Genomic DNA, 16,306 nt, shown 5'->3' with positions numbered 1-16,306 from the left:
CCATTTCCAACTCCCCACTGGGCCTCAGTTTCCCCAGCTTTCAAATGGGCCCTGTCAATCCCCAGTGCTATCAAAGGGCCCCTGGCACTGACAGAATCACAAATGATCCCGGCTCCAAGGGCCGGGCGGGGGTGGGGTGGGGTGGAGTCTGGGGAACATCCCCCTCTCCCCTCCAAAGGGCCATTACCCAGGATCCCCCCTCTCCTATTCCTCCAAACACCCAGCCACTGGCGTTAGATGAGGTAGAAGGCTGCTGCTGCACCCCTTCCCTCTGTGGGGGGCTCTCCAGAGGACCGGGCATCCGTTCTGCAGGCGGGCAGTGTGGAACGATGGTTGGGGTCCGGTGCCCTGGGTGAGGGGCGTCCTTCCCCCTTCCGGTCCTTCAGCAGGTGCTCGTTTCTCCTCTGAGTAGTGGGGACCCTTTCAGCCTCCCTATAGGACCCTACTTATGGGAGAAGGTCCCAGCCGGCCGGACTGACCTTTGGCCTCAGCCTGGGGCTGGGGCTGGCTGGCTGCCCACCCTGGGCCTGGCAAAACAGAATAAGCCATCTGAAGCTGGAGGGGACCTCGGAGGCAGTCCAACCCTTCCTCCCCATGGTACAGATCAGGAAACTGACATAGAGGACTGGTCCAGGGCACTGGGCACCCGAGCATCGGTGCCCACCATTGGGCTTCCTAGGCTGGCCTGTCTGCATCTCTAGGGATATCTGCAGTCCCCAGCAGAGGCCTGGAGCTGAACCCAGCTGGGAAGGGGAGGGAGGGGGAAGGGGTGTCAGCGTTTGAGGTCCTTCTGCCTCCCCCCCACTGGGCTGTTCAGAAGGGAAGCCAGACTCCTCCCCCAGGGGCCCCCATCCCTTTCAGGGGGAGCTGAGCCCTTATTGTCCCGAGGGGGGCAGGGCTATCTGCATGAGAAAGGGCAGGGCTGGTTGCCATGGGCACTGCCTATGGGCAGAGGTGGGGGGGTCCTCCCTAGGTTTGCCTGTCCCTTCCCCTCCCCCACGTCCCACCCTGAGTAACGGTCCTATGTTTGTACATGTGCGCGTTTTGTGTCCACACGAGCAGAGGAGCCGTCCCGTGGGAGGGAATGGGGAAGCCTGTGACCCAGGAGGCCCTGAGGGATGGGCTGCTACCTGAGGCAGAGGAGGGGGCTGCAGGGGGGGCTGCAGAGAGGGGCCGCAGCCAAGTCCGTCCTGAGTCTCCAAAGAGCAGGACTTTTGGAGCTCCCCACCAACTTCCTTCTGGGCTGGGGGGAAAAGGGAGGGGTGCTGCTGTTTTTGCAGCCTCAATGCCCCCTTTGTTTCTTCGTTCTCAGCTGGGACTCCAGCCCTGGGGTGGGAAGGGTGGGAAGGCTGAGCTCTCTGGGTCCCTCCCTTCCCCAAATATGTAACCGCCGGCTTGGGCAGTTTCCAGAGGCAGGTTCTGGGGGCCTCCCCCAGCCCCCCACCAGGTGACTCCATGGGGGACCCCGCTGGAGCTGCGTGGAAGTGGATGGTCTGGCCCAGGATGCTGTCATGGACTTCACACTGCGGGGGGCGGGGGGGCCAAGTCCACACCCTGTCCCCGCGCTGAGACTTTGAGCCAGCCATTTCCCAATTGTGTGACCATCAAATGAGGGGCTTGGGTTCAATGCTCTCCAGAGCCCTTCTCAATCTCTCAGCTTGGATAGCTCATGTTCTCTGTCCAGGGTCTGACACACTGTGTTCTAAGGACCCTCCCAGCTCTCCTGTTCCATGTTCCAAGGCCCTTCCTAGCTCTTACAGTTTCTATTTTACATTCTAAGCTCTTCCCAGCTCCTGTATTCCATGTTCCAAGGTTCTTCCTAGCTCTTCCCGTCTCTATTTTACATTCTAAGCTCTTCCCAGCTCTCCTGTTCCATGTTCCAAGGACCTTCCTAGCTCTTACAGTCTCTTTTATGTTCTAAGCTCTTCCCAGCTCCTGTATTCCATGTTCCAAGGCCCTTCCCAGCTCTTCCCATCTCTATTTTACATTCTAAGCTCTCTTATTCCATTTTAAGACCCTTCCTAATTCTTACCATCTCTATTTTATGTCTAGGTTGCTTCTGGCTGTCACTTTCCATGATTTCATGATGGGAGAGATATAGCAGTAACCCGAAGGCCCCCTGGCCTTGGGAGTTATATAGTTAAATCTGCATTTCTTCTAACTTCTGGGGGAGATGTTGCAATAACCAGAAGCCCCACTCCCCCCTCACCCCCCCCCCCGGCCTTGAAAGTGCTGTGGTTCCCACAAATCTGGCCAGCTGTCAGATAACAATCTCTAGGTCAGTGATAAGAGTTTCTGAAACAATAAAGAGGAGCATACCAGACCACTCCTCTGTACCACCTCTGGGCCATTAAAAGGAGCATATCAGTGCCATGAAGCACTTGGTCTCAACTTTTTCTTACTTATCTTCTCACTTCTGGTTTTTTGCATATTTTTTTGGAACTTAGCCTGCTTTAATCAGCGTTTAAATTATGATAAACTTTGCCCTTTGACTTGGAGATGGGCCCGAGCCTGAAATTCTTTGGAGACACCTTGTGACACCAGTCTGGAATCCCAACATTTTTGGTATCTCATTTGAACCCCAATACTTAAGTCCCTTCCTAGCTCTTACATTTTCCATTTTCCATTCTAGATTGCTCATATTCCATTTTCTAGGCCCGTTAGCTCTCAAATTCTTGATTTTATCTTCTAGATCCCTCCCAGCTCTTCCAGTCCATGTTCTAAGGGTCTTTCCAGCTTTCACATTCTATATTTTATGTTCTAGGTTCCTCTTCGCTCTCTCACATTCCGTATTCTAAGTACCCTCCACGTACTAACCTTCCATATCCTATTCTGGCATTTTTTTGTCCTCGGGGTCTTTCCAGCTCTAACATTCTCTATTCTAAAGTGCCTTTTCTGTTCTGATTCCTCCTTGTTCTGATCTTCTATGTTCTGAGTTTAAAGATGCTTTCTTGCCCCTGACGTTCTGTGATGGTTCCCATCTGTGTGAAGCTGGGCAATTCACTTAATCTCTATCTGCCTCAGTTTTCTCAATTGTAAAATGAAGAGAATAGGAGCACCCCTTCTCCAGGGTTGTCTTGAGAAGGAAACAAGAAGATATTTATAATTCCACACTGCCTGGGACATACGTGCTTAATAAATGATTTTCCTTCCCTTGCCCCTAAGATTCAGCATTTAGAATCTGAAGCTTCTCTAGCTCTGAATCTCTTTTCTGGGATCTGGGATCCCCCCAATATTCTGTGTCCTCTTGTCCCTCCCAGACAGGATGTCCTCTATTTGAGGGGCCCCTTTGGCCTTTGTTTTTAAGACTAGCTCCCAAAGTTTGTAATTCTGCTTGTCAGGGACCATCTCTTCACCTTGCCCTTGGATTTGGGGAGGGAAGCCCCCTCCTCCATAAGAGGCAATTAGCAGACAGTCCAGCAATTGTTTGATCATTCAGTCGGGTCTTGGTCTCCATGACCCTTTTGGGGATTTTCTTGGCAGGAATTTTCTTCAGCTCATTTTACAGAAGAGGAAACTGAGGCAGATGGGGTGAAGTGACTTGCTCAGTCGAGTCTCTGAAGCTTGGGAAGATGAGTATTCCTAACTCCAGGCCAGCACTCTGTGCACTGTGACAGCCCCTGTGGCCCTCATCACTATGGAGATCTGAGTTTGAATCTCTCCTCATCCACTTCCTTGCATTGTGACCCTCAGTTTCCTCATTTGTAAAAATGAAGGAATTGGATTAAATCTCACAGGCTATAATTTCCCCATCCTCTCTGGATGCTTCTGGGTTTTGAATTATTGCCTTGTCTTTCTCCCTCTCTTCTCAACCTGGATCAACCCATCCTACCATCGTGTTCCTCTCAAGTACCTACCCCTCTGCCATTCTGCCCAAACTCTTTGGCCTGGCATTCAAGGCCATTTCAATATTCCCCAGCCAGTCTCTCCATTTTTATCTCCTGATGCTCCTCCGGATTGAATACACCAATGGCAGCTGAGTGCTACAGTCAATAGATTTTGGAGTTCAGAAAAGCTGAGTTCAAATCCAGCCTGAAACACGTAGTAACTGTGTGATCCTAGTCCAGTCACTTAACATCTGTCAAATGGGGACAATCTAAGTCAGTTATTGCGAGGACCAAATGCGACAATACTTGTAAAGTGCTTAGCACAGTTCCTTCACCCAGTAGGCACTAGATACACGCTAGATATTGTTATTATTATTACTATTATTATTATCATCAGTAGTAGTAGTAGAAGCCACCTCTGCTTTCTTTTATCCCTTCTTACCATTCCCAGCTTTCATTCTCTAAAGATCCTTCCCTAAGCTTCAGGACAGGGATTAGCTCCCCCACAGAATTCCCCTTTCCATGATACTGTCTTTATTCCCATTTTACAGATGGGGAAACTGAGGCTTAGAGAGAAGTCAAATAATTTGTCCAGAGTCACAGAGTTGGAAGCTGTCAGTGAGGATTTGAGATTTCCATTCCAAATCTAGAACCTTTCCTCCTTATCACGCAGATCTTTAGGGATTGAAGAACTAGGACCGGGCCCGCAAGGGATGCTCAGTAAATGTGGCCTTGACGGGCAAATGCTAGACTTATTGCTCTCCTGGAGGGCCCTGCTGCCTCTCTAGACATTCCCCTTCCCCATTTAATCTGGATTTGGGGAGAAGTGGGGGAAAGATTGCTCTGGGTTCAAATCTGGACTTTTTCCTACTAAATCTATGTAACCATAGCCCAGTTCTCTAGCCTTCCCTGGCCTGGGGTCCTAGATGACCTCTCCGTGCCCTCTCAGGTCCCTGGCCAGCTCTCCAGTTGTGATCCTGGGAGTTACATGGAGTCCACCATTTCCCCAGCCACTGGGCTCAGTTCACAACAAAACCCCTCAGAATAAATTAACTCCTTGAAAAATAAAATAAAATAAAAACAAAAAAATTTAAATTAACTCCTTGGAACAATATCCCTGGGAGACGGGCAGGATGGGAGTTAGCCACCCCATTTTTAGACTGAATTAATTCTTTGTGTAGATGGGGAAAGGATGCTTGAGGCTCCCCTGGCAGAATTTGAACCCAAGCCTCCTGCCTGTGGACTCAAGGGTCATGCTGCCTCCCCTGGCACAAGGATCGTCCAGGCAGGGCCGGAGCCCAACAGGTGGAGCTGGGCATCGGGCGGCCAGGGCGGCGTAACCTGAGCTCCCCAGAACTCTGCTCCTCCCTCCCCCGGGGAATTCTGCTGAGAGTTCTGGCAGTCCTGGGTCTGGCTCGAATTGCTTCTGGGGGGGGCTGGGGGCTGGGGGGGGGTCGGGTAGGTGAGGGTGAGGGCAGGGAGCGCCCCTCCCCTGGCCGGATCCCCACGAAGTCCCGAGGGCTCCCTCCCATGGGGTGAGAGCACCTCCCTGTTACCAAGGGCAGAATCTGAGAGGGGAGCTGGGGCCCCAGGACTCAGGGTTCGACTTTTAGAGGCTTTCCAGAGTTCTGGGTCTGGGAGAGAGGGAGGTGGTAAGGAAATATTGGAGCAACCCCCCGTTGGTCACCCCAGGACCACTCTGCCAGCCAGGCCATGCTCCCCCTGTCCCGGCTTGGGGGGAGGGGGCATCTGAAGCTGGAAGCACCATGCTGCTCTCTCGGCGGCCACTAGGCGGCACTGCTTCCCTGCAAGAAAAGCTGAGGGAAGGAGGGAGCCGGGAAACGGGGAGAAGGGCGGGGATGGCACCGACTGTGCCCTGGGTGGAGGGGGGCTGGCTTTGCCCCCTCCCCGGGCCAGGGGACTTTTCAGTCTTCATAGAATCAGAGCCTGGAGGAGCCCTGTGGACATTTCATCCCTTCCCCCCCTTTGTTTTACAGAGAGATAAACTGAGTCTCAGAGAAAGGAAGGGGCTTTCCTGAGAAGACCCCTCCCCAACCCGACTGCTGGCCCTCTCTCCCACGGCTACAGTGACTCACTCCCTCCAAACTACCAAAATAGCCTCTTGGAGGGGGGGCAGCAAAGACTGGCTAGGACCCTTCCTCACCCCCCCCCCCACAGCCAGATACAGTGGGGGCAAGACACAGTATGATGTCACCAGTCTGGGGGGGGAAGCCCCTCTCCCTTCCCTTTGCAGAGGTGGCCAAGAGGGGGAAGACTGGTCTTGAGGCAGCCTCTGGGAGCTGGTATGCTCATTTGCATATTGTTCATTTGCATACTGCTTATTTACATGTTGTCCTAGTGCAGCTTTGGGAGAGAGCCTCTTTGACTTCGGGTTCCTGTTGGGTCTGGCGGAGCTGGAAATGGAAGGGGCAGAGACCCGGGGTTCAGGAAAGGCTTCCGGGGTCCTGCCCAGGACTTGCTGGCTGATCTCCCCAGCCCTTTCCCCCATCACACCCCAGACTCCAGGGGTCCTGAACTCTCCTCTCCCACCCCAGAACTTGATACCCCGACAGACACGCTCATGTCCACACACTCAGACGGCCTGATGGGGGACAGTCTCGCACCGGGACACCCAGAGCCCCCGACCGCCCCCAACTGTGGCCACACACCCGCCACAAAGGCAGCGACCCCCCGGAGGTGGCGAGGCGCAGACCCAGACTGACGTTACACTCGGGGGCCCTGACCTGTGCCCACTGATGGAGTCACAGCGAGACGCTCAGTCCCACCGACACACACACAGACACACAGACACTTCACACACACGGACGCTCAGCCCCACTGACACACACACAGACACATGGACCCTCAGCCCCACTGACACACACACAGACACATGGACCCTCAGCCCCACTGACACACACACAGACACATGGACCCTCAGCCCCACTGACACACACACAGACACACAGACACTTCACATACATGGACCCTCAGCCCCACTGACACACACACAGACACACAGACACAAGGACCCTCAGCCCCACTGACACACACACAGACACACGGACACATGGACCCTCAGCCCCACTGACACACACACAGACACATGGACCCTCAGCCCCACTGACACACACACAGACACATGGACCCTCAGCCCCACTGACACACACACAGACACATGGACCCTCAGCCCCACCGACACACACACAAGACACCCAGACACATGGACCCTCAGCCCCACTGACACACACACTCTCAGCCCCACTGACACACTTACATAGACCTTCAACCCAACCCACTCAGCCCCCTGATACACTCATCCCCACTGATGCACGATAAATACTCAATGGGACATAATCAGCCCCACTGATAAATGTGCACATAAATCCTCAGCCTGACACACTCCTCCCCACTAACACACTCAGCCTCTGCCACTCATACATAGACTTTCAGCTTTACACACTCATCCCCACTGACACACAATAAACACTCAATGGGACAATTACCTCCACTGGTAAACTCCCACACAGACCCTCAGCCTGACACACTCAGCCCTGGTTCTCTCACACAAACTTCCCAGCCCACTGACATTCCCAGAAGTCCTAGCCCTGCTGCTGCCCGGGGTACCCCCGTGTGGGGGCGGCCAGAGGCAGTTACGGTTCCGCTGATGACCCTGCCACACCCCCGCCCCCACTGCTCATTGACCTCTCTGACACTGCCTGGCTCAGAAGCCCAGAGACTCTGGCACAGCCACGGCTGCGTGTCTCTGACAGGTGCCCGCCGCTCTCCTCCCTGCCAGGGCTTGCCCACTCTCTAGGCAGCTCCCCTGACACGCAGGGGCCCTGATGGGGCCCTGACGTCCAGAACACCCCCCCCCCCCAGGGACACAGCCGAGCACAGTGACGGTGGGTGGGATGGCTGGTGCCTTCCAGCCCGGGCACACGGGGGCACCCTCGGGCTTCGCCCAGACAAAGCTGGTGACATGTCCGTAGCGCCGAGAACCCGGCCCGCTCTGACACTGGTTCCCACGCGTGTGGACACATGTAGGCTCACACTCACACCCCCAGACACACGTACCCAACACTGACAAACAGGGGTCTTGTCACAGACACGCCCTGACAGCCGGCCCCACGGACACACGCAAAACGAGGGACGTCCCCATATTCTGGTGCCCGCAGACCTCGGGAGAGTGGGGGCGTGAGGGGCTGCCGCCCCACCCCCTCATGTAGATACGGCGCCTTCTTCCCTCCCCCGCCCTTCCCCTGCCGCCTCTGCGCCGGGCCCCTCCCTGCCCCGTCCCTGCTCCCACCTGGCCCCCCCAGCCCAATCCCGGGCTTGTCCCCACCCCCCCAGCGCTCCCGCTCCTTTTGTGTGCTCCCGCCCGCTCCGTGTCGCTCCCGCCCTGCCCTCCCTCTGCCGCTCGCTCCTCGGTGCTCGCCTGCTCTCGGGGCTGAGGGCTCCCCCAGGACGGCGGGAGGCTCCCCGGAGACACCTTCCTTTGTTCCTCCGCTCCCCCTCCCCGCTGCCGGCCGGCCTCGCGGGGGCCCCCGCTCCTCCTCGCCGCTCCCTCCGCCGCCGCTCCGGCTCACTCTCGCCGCCGCCCCCGGCACTGAGGCTGGCCCGGAGGAGGCTGGGAGCTCCGGGCGGGAGGCAGGCGGGAGCCGGGCTGTGCCGCCGTCTCCGCTGAAGCCTGGACCCTCCTCCCGTCCGCGCTCCGTCCCCGCTTCTTCCTGCTTGTGCGCGCGGCTGCGGGCCGGCCTCTTGCAGCACCGTCTCCTCCGTCCCGCGCCAGCTTCCCGGAGCCGCCGTCCGCGGGGAGGGAGCCGGGACCTGCCATCGGAGCGGGGCCGGAGGGAGCCCGGCCCGTGAGGAGGAAGGGGCGCCGCTCCGGAGACCCCCTCCGTCCCCGAGCGAAGGCTGGGCGGGACCGGCGCGAGGACTCCATCGGGGTCCCGGCAGCATGAGGAGGGGGGCCGGCCCCCAGGGGAGGAGCAGCCGGCGGCCCCAGCCTGGGCGGGGCAGGCGATGGGGCGGGGAGAGGCCCCAGGTGGGCTTGCCGCCGAGCCGGAGCCTCGGGGAGCTGCTGTGAGGGCCGGCAGGGGGCCCCGGGAGAGCCCGCGGAGCGCGGGGGATGTCCGGCCGCGGCCGCTGCGGCTCTAGAGGGCAGAGGTGACCCTCCCGCCCCCGGCCCGGAGCGCTGGGCCAGACTTGGGCTTTGGGAAGGCTTCCCCCTCCCCCACCTCTGGGATTATAACTAAGCCGGGGGGAGGACTGGGGGCTCCAAGTTGGGAGCAGCGGGGGCGCGCTGCCTTCGGGCTCTCCCTCGGAGGAGAAGCGGAGGGACGGAAGCCTGCAGCCGACCCTTCCCTGCGCCCCCGCCCCGGCTCCTTTGACTCTCCCAGTGAGGTGATGGGGGATTTTTGATCCCGCCCCTCCCCGGCCCTGCTCTTTCCCTTCCCCTCTCCTCCCGTCCGGACTGCGAGCAACTTCTTGGGAATTTCGCCATGGGGGGAGCCGCGTCCCCCCTCTCCAGCGCGGGGCGGCTCGGGCTTTGGGCGTGACCCCTCCGGGGGCCCCGAGGGGGCGTGGCTGCCGTGGCGGGGCCCAGGGCCAGGGCCATGACCGCCTGCCAGTACCCCGCGATGTCCTCGGCCCTGGATCGGGACCAGCTGTATCAGCACAAGGTCTCCCTGGTCGTGCGCTACTTCATGATCCCCTGTAACATCTGCCTCATCCTCCTGGCCACCTCCACGCTGGGCTTCGCGGTTCTCCTCTTCCTCAACAACTGTACGTGTCTCGGGCCCCTCCGGGGGTCCCACGGCCCGTCCCCCGCCCGCGCCCTTTGACCTGCGCCCCGCTTCCAGAGGGAGGGGAGATGGCGCAAGAAATTGGCAGGGGATCAGAGCGGGCCGCCTAGCTTTGGATGTGGGCGTCCCAGGCGGCCAGCCCGCAACGTGGGGGGGGGGCAGCCCTGATCTGTCCCTCCTGGCTGTGGACCCTGGGTCCTTACAGCCCGCCTGTGATAGCGAGGGGGTCGTCCTTCGTAGCTCTGTGCGTGGGCGGGCCTTTTCCAGGATGGACCCCAGACCTCCTGGGGGGCTGCTCTCCAGCCTTTGGGGTGAAGGGACTGGCCTGGGACACCCAGGAGGCTCCTGGGGGGGGGGAAGGGGATGTACCATCATGCACATGGGGGGGAGGGTCCACAGCTTCCCTCATCTTTCTCTCTGCTCCCGGGTGGGGAAAGGAAGCCAGGGGTCTTCATATGGGGCCAGAAGCAGGGAGCTTCCTCTAACCCACCTCCCCCAGGTTCCTGGGATGGGGAGCTTTTCCTCGAGCTCCAGGCTGATGGGCCCCCGCCACTTTTCCAGCCTTCTTCATAGCAAGCTTAGTTCTGTGGTCACTGGCCGGAGGGCGGGAATTGGCTCTCCTGGTCCCAGCCTTCCCTCCCCTTCCCCAGCTCCCTCTCTCTGGGCTCTCCTCTGGCCTTCTCTGTGCAGGGAGGGCGGCTGTTTCCCAGAGCCGTCTGCTGTGGCGGGGGCCCCTCAGTCTCGCTCTCTGTGGGGGGGGCGGGCTTCCTTTTGGTGGGGTTTGGGACAAGAGTCTGAGGCCATCCAAGTGTCCGGGAGGGGGAGGGAGTTGGAGGGTCGAGCTGATGGTGAGGAGCCCAGAATAATGGCTGCTGGGGTCAGGAAGCGGTGGATTCTACCCCTATCTAACACCTGTATCCTTTCTCTCTTTTCAGACAAACCTGGGAATCATTTCACTCAGCCGCCCCCGACGCCTCCAGATGGTGAGTGTGGGGCCAGAGCCCTCTGGGGTCATTCCTGGGCAGCCGTGTCCAGGGGTCAGCCTCCAGTCAGTGGCCTTGTGGGTGAGCCCAAGGTGGGGAGTCAGCAGCTTGGGGAGTCTCCGTCGTTCGGGGATCGGCGGCAGGAGGGTCACAGGTGGGGGTCAGTGTCTTCAGAGGTGGGGCAGATGGTTGCGCCGAGGGGTCAGGCCCCAGTAATTGTGATCGGGCTGGGTGACGGTGCTCCGAGGTCAGCCACATAGCACCCCCTTCTCCCAGGAGACTGGTTCTTACCCAGTCAGCCATGTCTCCCCAAGCCAGTAACCACTGTGTGTGTGTGTGTGTGTGTGTGTGTGTGTGTGTGTGTGTGTGTGTGTGTGTGTGTGTACAGCCTACTTCTTTATGGTGACCAGAGTCTTTCCCATCTTTGGGGTGCCTTCGAAGTCTTGTTCAGTAGAGAAGCTTCTCTTTGCTGGGCAAGGAAGAGAGGCTTTAGGGATGGGCTGTCCAATGGTGTGAGGTCAGAGGGCCTAGTCTAGGGGTTACGACCTAGAGTGGAGGGCTCTGGAGGGGCACCTGCTGAGGTCTTCCCAGGCGGCCCTGAGGGGTCCAGGGAGGACAAGCCAACTCAGCGTTGGCCTGGAATGTAGTAGGTGTTTAATAAATGCTTGCTAATTGAGTGACTGAAGCCAGAGGGGAGGGGATGCTGGGGCAATACCAGACAGACGTGAATGTCTGAATTCCCTCTGGGGGATGTGTGTGTGTGGGGACCTGGCTAGCCAGGAGGTCCTTCCACGAATAGTCCAATGGACTTATTATCCCACATGTAGGGAGGCCAGGTCAGTAGCGACTGTGACCAAGGGCTTGAACCCATTTCGGGGGGACAGAAGCTCGGGGGTCCCCTCTTGTCAAATCCTGGCCCAGGCATCCTGCTGGTGAAGGCCTCAGCCGGGCCTTCTGGGTGCAGGGATTCTGGAGGCTGACTGCCCCTCCCTCCCCATGTTTCTGAGCCTCATTAATTAGCACTAACCTCGTTAATTAGCATTCCTGCTGCTGCAGGTCCAGAAGCGAACCCAAGAGCCGCTTCCTCTTACTGCAAACTTATAGAGCAGAAACTCTGTGGGGACCGAGGGATGGGGGGCTTCCCTCCCTGCCCATAATCTGCCATTCTGCCCTGCCAGGCTGGGCTCTGGGACCCCAGTCCTGTCTCCTTTGAGGGAGGAACCACATGGGCCCGAGGCAGTATCCCAGACTCCTCTGCTCTGTCTCTTCCTCTCTCCCCTCCCCAAAATTCATCTGGGTGAGTGGGGCCATTGTCCCTCCAGCTTTCCTGACTGTAATTGAGCTAATGTGAGTCAGGGAAGAATGGAGACCTTTTAGGCTGATGGGGAGGGAGGCTCCCAGCTGTTGAGGAGACAGATGTTCAGGTCTCTGCAGCCCCGAGGCCCTTGTTCCCGTCTTCAGCCCCGCCCAGGCCCTGACCTCTGCTCCCGGTTCTCTGCCCTGCCCACAGGGGAATTGGGGAGACCTTTCCCACAATGGAATGGGGCTTGTCTGCCAGGTTTAATAAAATTGGAGGAGGAAAATTATAGGATTAGCGTAATGGGGAAAGCACAGGACTTAGAGGCCTTGGGTTCAAATCCCCTCTCACTCATTGTGTGTGTGTGTCTTGGGCAAGTGAGTTGACATTTCTGGTTCTTTCACTGTTAAAAATCATGGGAGAGAGTTTGGTACCAGCTGCTCTCTCAGCTCCCTGAAACTCTCAGCTTGGCCTCTGACCTTAGAGTTCTAGTCCAACCTTTCCATTTTACAGATGGAGAAACTGAGGCTCCTAAAGGTGAAGTGACCTAGGGAGCATGAGATCATAGATTTGGAGCTGGAAGCTCTCTTGGAGATAGGTGAGGAAACATTTTATATTCCTCGTCTCCTCCAATAAGCAAGTAGGGATTGTTTTCCGTGTCTGTATTTAGACCCTCAGGCCTAGTGAGATGTGTGACCCATAGTTATTGTTGAGTCACTTCAGTCATGACCTGTTTGGGGTTTTTTTGGCAGAGACACTGGAGCGGTTACCCCTTTCCTTCTCCAGCTTGTTCTGCAGATGGGGAAACTGAGGCAAGCAGGGCTAAGTGCCCTGGGTCACCCAGCTAGGAAGTGTCTGAAGCCAGATTCAAACTCAGAAATATGAGAGCCTAGCTCTCTGTCTACCTGCTCAATGGCCCTTAGTAGGATCTTAATAAATGCTTTTTGATTGATTAAAGAAATAGGCCCAGAGCAGTTAAATGATTTGCTTGGGGGGTCATATAGAAACTGGCCAGAGCTAGGTGATCCTGGATTTAGAGTCAGGGAGTTCTGAATTCAAATCCAGACTCCAATATTTACTAGTAACCTGCCTCAGTTTCCCCATCTGTAAAATGGGGATAATAGTAGGACATCTTTTTCAGGGCTGATGGGAAGACCAAAGCAGATAATACTTTGAGTGCTTTTCGAACCTTGTGTATTCTGTAAACGTGAGCCCTTGCTATTTAGCACTGTTCACACTCAGGCTCCTGTGACTCTAAATTCGGTGCCCTTACCACTGCCCCACACTGCCCCAGCAGGCCTGAATGAAAGATGGGCCAGGCCTGACTTCAGGGGGGGAAGGAGAAGAATTCAGAGGCCCTGCCCCAGGGGAACGGGAAGCCTGTCTGGGGAAGCAGGATGCGTCCACAGGGAGCATCCCAGTGACAGGCGAGAAGACAGTATATCATTAAGGGCTGCCATGAGCGCAAGTGCTGGAGCTGCCCAGGAAAGCTGGCTATTGCCCAGAAAGCTCGTCCCGGCTTCCTGGAGGAGGGGGCTCCGAGCCGAGCTGGGAACGCCGGGCTCTGCGGGAGTCTCCCCTTTTCCTACATTGGGGGCTGGGGCCTCTGGAAGACCCACAGAGATAGCAAGGACCTTTGGGAGTCTGGGGGTCTGAACTCAGGCTCCCCCCAATCCTCTCGGGTGAGCCATGTGGCTGACTCACTGTCTGTTGTAGCTCTTCTGGGCACGTCACATGTGAGCACAGCTGTGTTGTATGTGATCCCGGGGGGCCTCCCCTGCGGCGGCGCGGTCTGGGCCCTGCGGCTGCTGTCGGGCCCCCCGGCCCTGGCCTCTGGGCTGTCTTTGAAGCCGGTTTCAGGTCTTCCCCCATGACCCTTTCTTGATCCTTCCGCCCACCCTTCCTCAGCTCTGGAGGACAGAGCTGGGACTCCACTGACTGCTTAATTAATGATCTTAACTTAATTAGCCCGGGTAGTTTCCACAGACCGAGTGACCTATAGATAGGAACATGGGGAGGGGGAGGGAAGGTTAGACCAGGGCTCTGATCTGATCATTCCCGAGGCCCCGGGAGCCTCGGGTGGGAGGCTGGCGGGTGGGAGGCTCCTCGCTGGGACACTGGACTGTAATCCTGCCTCCCCCAGATACAGACTGCTGGCAGTCCCCTCCTCGCCACTGTACAGAGAGTTCCCATGGATACATCACTGGCCTGAGAAAGCGCCTAAACGCTGTCCAATGAATGAATTAGTTCCCTCCTCTCTAACCCCCGATCACCATTCATTGAGCCCTCATTCGTCCCCGATCAGCCTCGTCCCTCCCTCAGAAGCCCCCACATCTCCCTTCCGAGCCCCCGTTTTCCCTTCCTGAGCCTCTCTCCGCTTCCCTGTGACATCCCCATCTCCCCGAGCTGAGCCTGTCCTTCCTCACTCTGCAGCTCTCTTTCAGGAAGGCCCCTCCTTTGGGAGGCCCTCTTCTTCCTCTGTCAGCCCCCATCTCTGCTCTTCCCCACCCCCACGGACACAAAGACCTTCACGCTAAGTTTTCAGGTTCTTAATGCTGCTCCTGTGGCCCCCCCACCTCAGTCACTGCCTACTGAGTCAGAGGGACTGGGGGCTTGGCAGGTGCTATTGTGAGAGGAAAATCCTCCCCTGGCGAGCCAGTGGGGTCACGGGAGATGCTCCGAGGCAGCCAGGGCCCGAGCCACCACTGCAGTCTCTGCCTCGCTTCAGGAGCATGGGACAGAGGGCGGAGGGGGCTGAGCCAAGTGCCCACCCTTGGAGCTTCCCAACCTGCGCCCCCTCTGTCTCCGAGGAGCAGGGACCGGGTCCCTGGAAGAACGGCGGGTTCCTGGAGAGGAGTTTTGATAGACAAGGGTGTGGGTGGGGGCTCCCTCCCCCAACCTCTTTTTCTTTCTTCTCCTCCCCTCCTCGAACTGCCTCCCTCCCTCTCTCCTTTTAAACCTGTCAGTCTTCTAAAAAATTATTGATATCTCCTTTGTCCCGACATCACCTTCATTTCCCAATATATTCTTCCCACCTCCTCTCAGGCAGTCATCCTGTGTGACAGAGAAGTGGGAGGGGGAGGGATGAACCCTCCCCTCCTTTCCTCCTGAACCCCGGCCTCTGGGTCCCCCTCTGCAAAGACCAGGGCGGCCGTGTGGTCAGGCCGGCCTCCCTCCCCAGGCCCAGGGCTCCTGGTTAGGTTACAGCTCCTTTTTCCACTTTGTTGCGGTTCTCCTTCTCCCACTGACATTGTTGCCGTCTGTGTGTACATTGTTTCCTTCCCTCTTCAGTCTGCATCGGTTCATCCACATCCTCCTGTGCTTCTCTGGCTTCCCACGGGCATGCTTTCTTTCCCTGGGACAGCTCAGAGTTCTGGGCCGGGATTCAGGAAGACCTCACTTCTTGAGTTCAAATCTGGCTCCAGACGCTCCCTAATTGTACGACGCTGGGGTTTGCCTCAGTTTCCTGATCTGTCAGATGAGCCGGAGAAGGAAATGGCTGACCTCTCTAGCTAAGAAAACCCTAGCTGGGCTCACGAGTGGAATATAACAACAAAACTGCGTTGCCTTCGGGGGGTACCCGACAAAGCACTTTCTATTGCTGCCCCCCACCTGGGGGGGTCTCCCCACTTGGGCCTGGGCTTTGCCACTCTGTTGAGAAGGCCAGGGTGGAAGTGGGGCACAGACCCTGCCCCTGGGGAGTTGCCACCAAGAAGAGTTTGGGGGAGGTTGTGAGAGAGAGCCTTGGAGGTCAGAGGGCCCGAATTCTGATTCCAACCTTGGTTTTTATGACTTTGGCCCTGTGGCTGATCTGTAAAGTGCAGGATTGCGGCTGAAACATGAGTGTGGAGTTTGTGGCCCTTCCCCACAGAGGAAGCTGCTCTGGGGGCCTCCTGTTCCAAGAGGCTTCTGGGACTTGTTCACTGGCCTGCTTTGGGGGAGTGACTCTGAGACTTGGCGACTCTGGATTTGGAGTCAGAGCCTGCACTGAAATCCCGGGCCTGGGTGATCATGGGCACGTACGTCACTTAACTTCCCGGCCTGTTTCCTGTCTGTGAAGTGGCGGGCTTGGTCTGGGTGGCTGAGGTCCAACTAGCTCGGAGGTTCCTTTTGTTCTAGACCTAGGATCCAGTGATACCACGCTTCCTTCTGGTCCTGCTCCCTGCACTCTATCAGCTTCTTGGGTCCCACGGGGCTTGTGTGGGTGGTTCGCTCTGGAAGGATCAAGAAACCGAGTTTCTCTGATTATTCCCCAAAGGCCCATCACTAGTACCAGCTTTGCCCTCGGGCATGAAGTCTTGATTGAACTAAGTGACTCTGCCCAATCCAATCCGATCCAACAAGCATGTATTAAGTGCCGACTGGGTATGAAAGGCTGGGTTTGGCCCTGAG

General features: G+C 57.4%; 1 protein-coding gene across 1 annotated transcript in view; it reads left to right on the top strand.

Annotated features, from left to right (window-relative positions):
- Nucleotides 1-16,306, top strand: part of AGRN (agrin) — a 95,183-nt gene that overhangs the window by 34,203 nt on the left and 44,674 nt on the right. The window contains 1 exon segment of the mRNA XM_074306641.1: nt 10,570-10,617. Within this exon segment, the coding sequence (XP_074162742.1) occupies nt 10,570-10,617 (48 nt within the window).

Source organism: Sminthopsis crassicaudata, chromosome 3, assembly GCF_048593235.1.
Source record: "Sminthopsis crassicaudata isolate SCR6 chromosome 3, ASM4859323v1, whole genome shotgun sequence".
In the NCBI taxonomy this organism is placed as follows: Eukaryota; Metazoa; Chordata; class Mammalia; order Dasyuromorphia; family Dasyuridae; genus Sminthopsis; species Sminthopsis crassicaudata.
Note: the sequence above shows the minus strand (reverse complement) of the source record. Positions and strands in the feature narration are given on the sequence as shown.